We start from the raw sequence: 12,369 nt of genomic DNA, 5'->3' as shown, positions 1-12,369 counted from the left end.
GATGCAGTGCTGAAAAACACAGTGCTCATGTTTAAGTGGTGGTGGCAATTTTCAAAGGAGGATTGCTCGCTGTGAAAGAAGATTGTTTGTTCGTGCAACAAGTTGAACCCGGATGTAATGCTAGCAGCTCAGCCTTTACCAGTAAAAGGAGGGTCTTGGAAAGACATATGTCAACTGAATATAAAAGAACAACGTATTCGTGATAAAGTGGTTAATGGTCTGGCGATGGAAGTAGGCAATGGTATGCAAACTCGATTTTGGGAAGAAAACTGGGTTCAAGGCGGTGCTCTCAAAGTGAGTTTTTCAAGACTCTACTCTATTTCAAGCCAGCAAGGGGTTGTCATTGGGGATTGTGGTTTCTGGGATGGGATAGAATGGATATGGAATTTTCAATGGAGGAGGGAGTTGTTCCAATGGGAGCTGGAACTTGTCCATAAGCTCCATGAGAGGTTAAGGCCAGTGAAATTGTCATCTGGTCAGGAGGACAATTTGGTGTGGAAGTTTGAAAATAAAGGTGTTTTTTCTACTAGATCTGTGATACAGGCCATACAATCGGAGACGCTGTCGGCCGAGATCACGAGCTATAGTTTCACGAGTTCCCTTTAGAAAGGTTTCGTACCTCCGAGAATTGAGCTTTTTGGGTGGTTTGTGCTAGTTGGTAGAGTTAACACCAAGAAAAGGTTGTTAAAATTAGGAGTTAACATTCTGAGTGATAGTATGTATGTGTGTACTGTGTACTAAGGAAGTAGAATCTGCTGAGCATTTATTTCTTCGGTGTGAGGTAACATGGCAGGTGTGGTGCAAGTGGTTGAGGTCACTTAGTAAAGAGTGGGTAATTCCTGGAACCATTAAAGAGTTGTTTGAGAGTTGGCGCGGCATGCCCAATAGACAACAAGGGCAGCAGATGTGGATGACAACGTTCTTTGCAGTGATTTGGAATATCTGGTTGGAACGTAATGCACGAATTTTCAAGAATACAAGAGCAAGTATTGAGGTAATTTACACAAGGACGGTGTTGAGCTACACAAAATGACGTGGTTGTGATCCTGTGGGAGGCTAAGGGCAGTATTGGAGATGCCAGGAGTTGATGTATTTGTTAGTAGTTTTTTATGTATTTCTTTCTTTTGTATGCTCCACTTTAACGTGTTGAGCTTCTTTTGTTTCAAAAAAAAAAAAAAAATAGACGAGTAATGCTTGCAACTTTTGTTAACTCAAGGTTTTGATTACTTAATTGTCAAGACATGTTGATGCCTGTATGCATTTTTTTTCTTTATAAGGGAAAGTTTAGGTAGGTCTAGTATTGTTTTGTCCACCAAGGCCATTAGATTAATACATTCTTTCCAGAGAGTTCTTATAGTATTAGTGACAAGACTCAAATTCATGTCTTTCTAGAATATGTTTCGAATTTTTACTAGAATAAGAAGAAAAAGTGGCTTATGTACTTGTTTCACTTCTTTCCTGCATTCAGCTATGACGGCCATTTCATCCAAACACCACCTAGAGTCAGCAAATGTAACATTTTGAGAAGACAACGAGAAACCCGTGAATTTTGACTTTTGAATTGCATGGACTAGCTCTGAGGAAACGGATTCTCCTTTCTGGAGACTCTAGTCATATTTGAAAGATGGTTCTAAAGATGACCAACAAAACCTTTGCGAGTGTTAGTACCTCTGAAACTGATAAACACATCGTATTTGCATTTATGACGAAGCGCTGAAATGCTTTGATTGTTTTCAGCATCCATTGCAGTCACGAAGAGAAAGGATGAGAGGACATCAGTGAAATAAATCTGACTTGCAATATAATGCGTAGTCAATGAACTGGATAAGAAAGACTGAATTAACTTGACTTGGATAAGCGTGAATTCTAGATACAACACTTGATTCCATTCTTTATTTAGTAGTCAACCAAACTTTCAATTCAATTTCCTCTGTCTTTATTATGCTTTACCAACAAAAAGTGTTTATTTGGCCTCTTTAAGTTTTTTTTTTTTTTTTTCTCTTTGTTATATTATAATTCATGTAGGCTTAAAACATTTAGTTGTAAGTTTGATCCGTCCCATAGGTTATTCCTATTCCAACTTTGGCTTAAAACTAACCATTGAAGTACACAGTCTAGAATTCTACAAAGCATGCATATTTAAATGTTAAAAAAAAAAGAAGGATAAAAATTAGCATCTTCATGACACGCAAGTTAACGTTATTTATATTTTATAATTAAAAGATTATGTTAATTTGTTTAAAATTGGTGATTTAAGTGTATACGTATGGATAAATAAATGTTAAGAAAAAGGGATTAGGGGGAAAAAGTTAGAGGTGCTAAGAGAGGAGCATAAGAGAGTAGTGAGTAGTACGCAAGAGAGGAAAACCACAATCGGGATCCCTAATTTCTAGTGTAGTGTACAGTAGCTGATCCTGATCCCACCTTAACAATCCTTCCCGAAATTCCCTCCCTTCTTTTTTCTCTCTTTCCGTAACAAAGCGTCAAATCAACAAAGAAAACAGAGAGAGTAAAACCCCTTTTGAAAGTGGTGAGTGGTGTGAAAGAGAAGATGGCCGCGTACAGAGGCGAGGAAGAGTACGATTACCTGTTCAAGCTGGTTCTGATCGGCGATTCGGGTGTTGGCAAGTCTAATCTCCTTTCCAGGTTCACCAGGAACGAGTTCAACTTGGAGTCAAAGTCCACCATAGGTGTTGAGTTCGCTACTAAGACCTTGAATATTGATTCCAAGGTCGTCAAGGCCCAGATTTGGGACACCGCTGGACAAGAAAGGTCTCTCTCTCTCTCTCTCTCTCTCTCTCTCTCTCTCTCTCTCTCTCTATTTTTACAAAATTAAAGCTTTTTATTTTTTGTTGGAGCTCTGATTGTGATCATGATTGTTACTAAGTTCCCGTTGTTGCTTTGATTCTGTAAAGTATGGTTATTTATCTAGAGGTAAATCATATTGATTTGATTTGATCTCTAGGTTAAGCGATATTATTGTTTCATGCCATTTCCTTAGCTTATGCTTGCCCTCGACATGCTTGTGAAAGAAAATTCAGATAATTTGAACTGCTTTTCCGAATTATGCAATCACTATTCACTACCCTGCTATGATAGGCAACAAGATGGAATGGATCTCATCCTTTTTGGGGCGTTAGTTGCGTGTATAACATGCTTCTGAAGCTAAAAGTACCTCCCAGCAATTCCTTTGTACTGATTTCTTCGTAAAATTAAGATGCTTGGTTCTTGCAAAGTAGTTGATGCTCATGTTAATTTTGAGTTACCTGCTGTCCCTTTACCATAGGGCAACTCCCACAAAGCACAATGGAATGTCAGCTTTGTCAGCCTCTAACTCTAATTGAGTGAATTACACATATGCTAAAGCTTATACGATACTTGTAACCTTCACCAAATAGAGTTTGGGCGGATGACATCTAAGATATATTGGATGAGGGTTTCTTCTTTGTTCCATATTATTTATGTGTAAACTAGTCATAGCGTTCTTTTTGTTGTCTCTACCTTTTTATTTGAAATATATAAGTGTTATGAAATGATTTTAATATCTCAACCACTTGAAATTATTCACAAACTATTAGAAAAGTAGATACTAGATACTTGTCAATAAATTGATGGTACTTAAGCAGTTGGAAATTGACGCTTCTTTCTGGTATTATTATTTGCATAGTTGAGAACAGGGCCTTATCATTCTAAGTTTACTTCCTTAACAGCATACAAGACTACAATAATTTTATGGAATAAAATGCAATTGCAACTTCATTCATGGCCTTAGCAAATGCAATTACTTGGTCAACATGTATCCTACTGATAGAAGGTTTCTACTTGGAATCCTCCCTTCCCTTACTGATATTGATCATTACTTAAGAAGGAACAAAGAATGAAGATAGTTACCTTGCTGTCTTGTTCTTATGAATTATGATATTATGCCACATGTACTCATTGGTATTCTTTCTATGAAATGTCGTCACAAGTTAAATATGTTCTGCCAAGGTGGTTCTAATCTTTTATGATGTTTTGAATCATGTTTTCTAACTTTGGAGACTAGAGAACATAAGAATTTTTCTAGTGGAATATCTAGTGAGAATATATTGATCCATAAATTTCTTTTGCAATTTATTAGAGAACACAAAGTTCCATTGCAAATCAGGTTGGAGAAGTGATGTTTGTTGTGCTAAACCAAACAAAAACTATCGATTCCACTCAACTGAATTGTGAATTTTCTATGATAGGTACCGAGCCATTACCAGTGCGTACTACCGAGGAGCTGTTGGTGCCTTACTTGTATATGATGTCACACGGCATTCTACATTTGAGAATGCTTCAAGGTGGTTGAAAGAGTTGAGGGATCACACAGACCCTAACATTGTGGTCATGCTAATTGGAAACAAATCGGATCTCCGACACCTCATTGCCGTCCCAACAGATGATGGAAAATCTTTCGCAGAGAGGGAATCTCTCTACTTCATGGAGACTTCTGCTTTGGAGGCAACCAATGTTGAGAATGCATTCACTGAGGTTCTTACTCAGATATATCGCATAGTAAGCAAGAGAGCTGTCGAGGCCGGGGACAACAGTGATACTTCCGCCGTTCCCTCTAAAGGACAGACAATAAATGTGAAAGAGGATTCTTCGGTTTTGAAGAGATTTGGATGCTGCTCAAACTAAATGGTTGTGCCATCTTGTAAATGCTTTCACGTGAATCCTTATAGGTTCTTGTAGAATAATGCTAGCTTTTACCTATTGTTTTTGGATATTGTTGTTAACAAACCATGCACATGCAGCATTTATGTTTTGCAAAACGATTATTCTAAAAACGTGCTTGAAACAAACTGATCCACCCAAGTTGGTAGAGGTCAGTTTTATTTGCAATATTCAATTCTAGTGCAGTTGTAAGTTTGAATCTTACTGTTTTGGATTTAGTTTTCAACACAATGGAGACAGTGTTCGGCAGCAACTTAGGAAAACGATAAAAAATCTCATTAGAACTTTTGTGCTTGCAATGCAGAACAGAAAATCCATCTCATTTTGTTATTGAGAGTTAAATAAAATGAATAAAATGAAATTTTATGGATAATATAATTATATGCCAGTAGACATGTCTGCTAATGTGGTGCATGTGCATTGATTCAAATGTACAAAACACTAAAAGGAATGGAGGGATGAGGGATTAAATATACGCAAGTGGTAGCCTGCCAATTATTAATTATGTATCTGATTGATTCCTGTTTACACAATATAGATCCCTTTCTGGCGATAAATCCACAAATGAATATTCTCAAAGCAATTTTTCGTCAATTTAATTGATATTCAATTTAGTATTATTTCGTAGATAAAGGTAATCTAAAGTTATATAACATGAAAAATCGCAATTCGTGAATTGTTTTTCGCCAGTCTAGGAAAATTAATATTCTGAAAATATGATTTACATTCTTTAGAAATGAATGTGTGATACAAGACCCATTTCTTTTCTTTCTCTTTTTTTTTTATGATTATTTCTCATTGTTCAATTGTACAAAACAAGAAAAACAACTCCGAATCAATCCTGCACAAGTGGTGGCCGGCTAAACAATTTTTTATTTATTTATTCAAATGTACAAAACAAGGGGTAAAAAAGAAAAGAAATCCCATGAATCTAAGATAGTTTATTTCTATTATATTCTCATTTTTTTCCTTTTTAAATGCGCACGATTTTCAGGCCATGAATATTATAATATATATCGCTGGACAAAAACCGAAAAAAGGTTCCCAGCACAGTCTCACTGTTATCCTGTGATGCCACCGCACTGGATCGCGCTGGCGCTTGGAATATTCCTTCGCCGGAAAACAGCCGAGCACTCCGGCAGCTCGCCGAGGCCGGCGAAAAGCGACTCTTCCCCGTCCTCCTCCTCCGCCGTCAGCGCCATGTCATCAACGCAGCCACAGATCGGACTCTCCAGGACGCCGCCGGCTGAGGCCACGTCGTCGAACCACCCGAATCCGTGGTGGTTGTGGTGGCTGAGAAGTACTGCGGAGTCGCCGGAGAGGTCGAGATCGACGTGGCTCGAGAATACCGTCAGATCCTCCGGCGGGAAGCCAGCGGCGGACTCGGAGGGAGAGGTGGCCACAACGACTTCGGTGACGGCGGTAGCGGTGGCGTTACCGGTGGCAGAAGAGGAGGAAGAGGAGGAGGAGTGGGATTTGGTTACCGGAAGAGAGTGGTTGTGTTCGTAGTTGTAGGTGACGATGAGCTTTGTGGGGTCCACACGGCTTCGTTCAACTTGCTTCCTCGCCGGGCACCCTTTTGAGCTGCTGCATCGGTAATATCCTCTGCAATTTGTACATCATTCAAATTAACTAATTAATTAATTATTAATGATTGATGATTAATCGATAAATTAATTTTAATATAAGGTTTTTTTATACTACCATTTAATTGTTTATTAGGGTTTGATTAAGGTTTCTAATGTACTACTACCGTCTATAAGAAAAAACAAAAGAAACAAAAGTTATTAATAGATTTTGGATTTAGCTCATCTAAAGACTAAAATAAAAAAAAAAATTTGTTAAATCAAAAAATAAATAGTAACCACTCTATCTACTATTACATATATTTTAATAAATAAGACACCAAAAAATATATTTAATAAATAAAATAATCTATTAATAAACACGTAAAAGCAATTATAAATTTATAATTGATAAATGTCAAATATGTTTGCCATCAATAAATATAAGACCGAAGGACTAACATAAAATAAACATAAAAGACTTATAAACTATACATATTTTTTTGGTAGAATTTTATCCCCTTTTGTATGGTAGAGTTACAAATTAACATATTTGATTAGATAAAAAAAAATGGGTGAATAATTTTTTAATTCAGCTAACGAATTCATGTAAAATATTAATGGCATAATTAAAAAATGTTTGTGAAGTCACCAAAAAAAAAATGAAAAAAGAAAAAACGTTTATGGAAAAGCATAAGAACAATGAAGAGTGATGTGGACTGGATGACAAACGGACAATCCAATAGACTAGAAAATGGCACTTTCATGGATCGGTTTCTTCTTTCAAGTTTCAACATATCCAAAGCTTGCGCGTGTTTCTCAAACACAGCACCTCAGCGTTAGCTTGTGCATCCTTCATTTCCTAAAATAATATGCTTATACCTATGGTTAAAAATGTCATCTATTTAATACCGTTTACACAAACTTTACTTTAAGTTCAGAGTCAAATTTTCCTTCCAAATTATATTGTTTCCCTAAAATTAAATGCAATTCTGCAAGAGAAAAAAAAAAACTTTTCAAGTACATAATACATGCACAGGCACATATGCCCTTAGCCACATACAAAAACTCATAACTTCCAACAACCTACTTGGTTAAAGTTGAAACTTTCAAGTTGAAACGTTCATATTCGTGGAAACGCAAATCACTTTCTATTAAAAAAATGAACTCTTCTTCGAAAAACCAAAATATCAAACTTAGATAATGACGGCTTCCAATCGGTCATATTTTAATACTTAAATTATTATTGCGTGACGGAAACGCGGTTAAGAGCCCGCGCGTGCTGCAGCATCACAACAACCCAAGTTTCTAAGTTCTAAATTCTAACTACCCACCACCACAACACACATGGCGCATTTTAGCTCAGCCGCCTGCACAAAATGTTTCTCTTCGCCGGCACCACCGACAACCGCCGCAACACTCCAGTATACACATCAAGTTCCTAATGACCACCGTTAATTCTTTAATTAACATCCAAATTCCCGGTTCTTAATTACTCCAAAAACAATCTGCATTAGCCTTTAGTAGTTTAATTATGTTGATTGCTTAAACATGGCTAATTACTTAATTAAGCTGAGAAATTGATGATTAAGGAAGGTAATTAAGGGTAGCATGAGATTAGTAATAATTAGTAGTATGTAGTACCTTGGGTAAGGTGAGCCTTTGATGGGCTTCTGGCCGTACTTCCTCCAGGCCCATGAATCGGACGGTGGATATGATTCTCCTTTGCTCTTAGATCCGTCCACGTCACCGATCGGTATTGTGACCACTCTCTTCTTCATCTCCCTCCTACGTACCGTATTATGAAACCCCCTTCAACGGTTATTAACTTCCCAATTCAACAGAAAACTAAAAATATAATAATAATAATACAGAAAAATTAAGGAAAAGAATAAAGTGAAACCTTTTCTTAGGTGATGGTGCTTCAAATTTTGTGTCATCACCTGAGGAAGGAGAAGCAGGCCCGGCTTCTGATGCGGGCTCGGGCTCGTTCTCCTGGTCCTCTATGTCAGCCACGTATAATGGTCGGGTGTTGATTCTACGGTACATAATGGGCTTCGAATTATTGTGAATCTTGTTGTATGGGTTTGATATATATATTTATATTTTATTTTATATATAATACACAAACTCTTACATATGCATCTTCTCTACTATATAGGAGTTGGTGTTGTTGGGTGCTAGAAGTGATGGGCTCGCCGGAAAAAGAGGTGGTGGTTGGCCGGAGAAGCGGTGGTGGTGAGGGAATTGTTATTAGTGGGAAGAGGGTGAGAGTGAGAGAGGAGAAACGGGTGGGGGTGGGGTTGTTGTTTAATATATGAGCCGCCATGGTGACAGATTGGCACAAAAAGAGTTTTAATTTGTTTATTGTGGACGTGCAAGCAAAATACCAATTAAAAACATTATTTATTTGATTGGGGTGTGGGTTAATGCTAATTGGTTAAACAAGAGTTTTTCATTCATTTCATTGGTTGATGAATCTCTCATTACATATTATTACTACCCTATATGTGTATGCGTGTGTATATTATTATACGTATGTATTTAATTGCTATAATAATATTAGGGTTAGTAATTCTTAGTAGAAAATGTGTTAATTAATGCGTGTAGTAGTGTTGCACATGTGCATCTATTTTTGTCGTGTTTTCACATTGTGTATGTTGTGTTTGGTGGCAGGGCGTCCAAATTCAGAGGGTTAAAGCGAGACCAAAATATTATATACGTTAATAATTATGTATATAGTCACTACTCACTAGTAGTGTATGTGCCTATAGCTTTTACATTCTCTTTTAAAAAAAAAATGTATAATTAAGAAGATAAAGTGCGCCTTTTAACCTCGGTGATTGAAGCTAACAATGAGTGTTTATATATAATCGGCTTCTTTAAAAGATTTGAGAATAAAAGCTTCACCTTTTCTTTTTTGTATCCTCTAGTAGTTCACATACATTTTGTTTTCATCCGACACTTTGTGTTTGTGAGAGGAACAAAACAAAATAAATCGTGTGGGAGTCAGCACTTGTTCGCTCTTACGTGTGTGGACAAATTAATTATGTTTATATAATCAATCATTAATTTGACAAAAAAAAAAAGTGGTACCAAATTTCATACGTATGTCTATAAGAAAATTTAATCAATAAAGCCATAAAGGAACTAATAATATATATATTTAATCAAGTTATTCACAGTTTCACATCTTATACAGATTTTTTTTAAAACTATGTTCCTATATAAGTAAAAATATCTAACTAGATAATATAAAAAATATTTACATTGTAAAATCATATAAATTAAACTCAAAAAGTATAGACATGCATGTTAACGTACAAAAATTGCTACAGCATAATGAGAAAAAAAAAATACCCTATAAGGTAGTATGGCTATCACATTTTCTTGTTTAACATATTGTGTTTTTTTCTTCCCATTTTATATGTCTGCATCGGGTTTAGAGGGGAAAAAAAATATAAGATTTATTGAGAAGTGTACGTGTGTGTGCGTGTGGAGTTAAAGGGTTTTTTTTTTTTTTTTTTTTGTGTGTGTGTGTGTCCGAGTTAAAGGGTTTTAGTTGAATTGATTTAATTTGTTGGATATGCTTAATTATTAAAGTCATTTTGTCTCATAACTATAACTAGAAATCTTAATTATGATGTGTTAGACTCTCATGTATCATGGTCATTCACTATAATTTAAGAAAAAGTTGTATTAAAACATGGTTGAGTTTACTAAACTGTGTGCCACTATAGTTAATTTTATAACCAGGTGTTGTTACATATATACTTCATTTGTATTTTTTGGTTTCTCGTCCAATAATACACGGAAAAGAAACTAGTAAAAATAGAATAAAATGGGAAGGAAATGAATGGAACAAGGTTGTATTGTGATGGAGTATCATAATCTAACTAATAAGATAAAATTTGAGTTTGTTTCAAAGTTAAATCAGAAGATATAATCTCTTCATTCTTACTTAAAGGTCTCGAATTCGAGTCTCACTTTTAATTAAAAAAAAATCAGAAGGAACTAAATAATTACACTATATAGAATTTAGAGTTATTAATTTCTCACTTTCTTATTGATTCTGTTCCATTTTACACTTAACATACCATGTATTTAATTTATAGATAAATCATGTTAGTACGTTAAAAATTAACTATCAAATTAATTATTAGTATAAAATATATATTAAAATATAAAATATATTAAAAATAAATTAAACATAGTATATATATTATCTAATTTTTAATGTGCATATAATATTTTTATTTATAGATATAGTGTAAAAGTAAAACTTTGTTCTATATTAGCATTTTGTTTTTAATTAAAATCACATGTATCTTCTTATTATCAAAAGTAATAATCATGGTCAGATAATTAATTCAAATTTTATAAAAGACAATTATTTCTTAAAAGTGATTTTTAACCAACAACTATCTCATAAATAAGGGTGGTTATTAGAGAATCTCAATTATTTTATTATGATGAACACTAATAATTTATTTAATTTGAGTTTTGAAAACAAAATCAATTAACCATGATAACGTCATTTTTGCAAATTACAAGAGTTCTCAAAGAAGTTTCATTTTACAATTTTTTTTTCCTATTTTCACAAACAACCCAATTCCTTAATTTGTTCCGACCAAAAAAACTAAAGCTAAATAGTAACCATCTATTTTACCATGGCTAGGGTTTTAAAAAGGAGATTTTTACCATGGCTAACTGAGTTGGCTAAAAATCACCTCTTTAAAAAATGTTGAATTTTATTTCTTTCATCAAAACTTAAATATGAGATTATTATTATTAGTCAACAAAGAAAAGACATTATTTGTCATTCAACAAATATGGGATGATTCTACATTAGTATATTGTAACACCACTTCAGTCAGTACCAATTAATAAGGACATGTGTATCAAGAGTAACCATGTTTTAATATCCACAGATATTTTCTATTTTATTTTATTTTGTTTTGTCTTGAACCCTTTTCAATCTTCGTAAGAGAGTAGTAATATAAGATTCTCACTCTACTAAATTACTAATAGCCCATAGGATTGAGATTGAGCCTAAAATACATTAATGCCATTGAACTCTTATCTAGTACGTAGTAGATTATAATTTCATTGAAAACAACGTTATTTGAAATTTGAAAGATAGTTATTGTTTTTTCCTCCAATATATCATGTTTAAGATAGGAAGCTTTAATTTTATCTCGAATTCCTTTTTGTTTATTTTTCTTTTTAATAATTTTAAAAATATTTTAATTTTGTCACTACTATAATTAAATTTTAAATAAATAGAGAAAACAAATGCCAGTTTTTCTTAATTTATTTTGGTTATATTTATACAAAGGTATATGTAGGTATATCATGAACTGGATTGCTAAATAATATATATAGTTATTTCAGAGTAAATTCTCAAATTTATAAATAAATTTAGAGATATTTTCTCTATCTATCTATCTATTGTGATTTTATAATTATAATTACTCCGCGATATTCTTTCGCTTGGATTTAATTAGTTTAATTTTCCTCTGGTCTAACTAATGTATAATTAATTAATCATTAAACTGTTGCAATCTTATCTTATAAGTATGCCAGCTGGTCATTTATTATATCATGCCATTATTTTTCTTAGGTACTTTATAATAACATTGTTATTATGATCAATTATTAAAATGCTAGGTCGTCTGACATGCATACAACATATATTTAATTTTATACATTGTGATCCATTGGTATTAAAATAGTGATTTGGTTAAGCAAGAGCTTATTTGTTTTTTTCCTTGGACAAGGTGGGTGATGAATTAAATAAGAAAATAATTAATTTTAAATCAAATGGTATTGAAATCTACCTAATTCTGTTTGGACTTTGGCATAGATCGCAATGCATTATTGGAAAGCTCATAGAAGTTGGAGATGAGTTAATTAAGATTATTTTATATTTTAATTAATTTAACAATTATTTCGTCGAATTCCTTTTAAAATATTTTAGATGGCCAATATTTTTAGAAAAAAAATAAAAAAAAATTGACTAAGATTAACTAAAATATATATAAAGCAAATACAAAAAAAAAATATTAATCACTTAACAGTTTTTTATATCTTTGCCTTGCAT

The 12,369-nt window shown here is 33.7% G+C and overlaps 2 protein-coding genes across 2 annotated transcripts; one reads left to right on the top strand and one right to left on the bottom strand.

Moving 5' to 3' along the window:
- Positions 1 to 2,268: 2,268 nt before the first annotated feature.
- LOC107613302 (ras-related protein Rab11D) lies at positions 2,269 to 4,893 on the top strand. Its single transcript, XM_088496688.1, has 2 exons — positions 2,269 to 2,772; positions 4,230 to 4,893. Exons 1-2 carry the CDS (start codon positions 2,552 to 2,554, stop codon positions 4,663 to 4,665), a joined length of 657 nt encoding a protein of 218 aa, XP_088352814.1. The 5' UTR covers positions 2,269 to 2,551; the 3' UTR covers positions 4,666 to 4,893.
- A 661-nt stretch (positions 4,894 to 5,554) lies between these two features.
- Positions 5,555 to 8,764, bottom strand: LOC107614096 (putative WRKY transcription factor 69). The gene is made up of 3 exons (XM_016316329.3): positions 8,170 to 8,764; positions 7,911 to 8,054; positions 5,555 to 6,306 (listed from the first exon to the last, which is right to left on the bottom strand). The coding sequence occupies exons 1-3, from the start codon at positions 8,313 to 8,315 to the stop codon at positions 5,763 to 5,765; spliced, it is 834 nt and encodes a 277-aa protein (XP_016171815.2). The 5' UTR covers positions 8,316 to 8,764; the 3' UTR covers positions 5,555 to 5,762.
- Between the last annotated feature and the right edge of the window lie 3,605 nt (positions 8,765 to 12,369).

The sequence above is a fragment of the Arachis ipaensis genome, chromosome B8 (genome assembly GCF_059453495.1).
Source record: "Arachis ipaensis isolate K30076 ecotype BB chromosome B8, ASM5945349v1, whole genome shotgun sequence".
Lineage (NCBI taxonomy): Eukaryota > Viridiplantae > Streptophyta > Magnoliopsida > Fabales > Fabaceae > Arachis > Arachis ipaensis.
This window is presented reverse-complemented; position numbering and strand designations above follow the sequence as displayed.

What these genes read in the sequence shown, in the direction of transcription:
- LOC107613302 (XM_088496688.1), top strand. Translation starts at nt 2,552, where the DNA reads ATGGCCGCGTACAGAGGCGAGGAAGAGTACGATTACCTGTTCAAGCTG. An exon ending in GACACCGCTGGACAAGAAAG is followed by an intron (nt 2,773 to 4,229) that starts GTCTCTCTCTCT and finishes TTTCTATGATAG; the next exon opens with GTACCGAGCCATTACCAGTG.
- LOC107614096 (XM_016316329.3), bottom strand. Translation starts at nt 8,315, where the DNA reads ATGTACCGTAGAATCAACACCCGACCATTATACGTGGCTGACATAGAG. An exon ending in GCACCATCACCTAAGAAAAG is followed by an intron (nt 8,055 to 8,169) that starts GTTTCACTTTAT and finishes TACGGTACGTAG; the next exon opens with GAGGGAGATGAAGAAGAGAG. An exon ending in AAAGGCTCACCTTACCCAAG is followed by an intron (nt 6,307 to 7,910) that starts GTACTACATACT and finishes TACAAATTGCAG; the next exon opens with AGGATATTACCGATGCAGCA.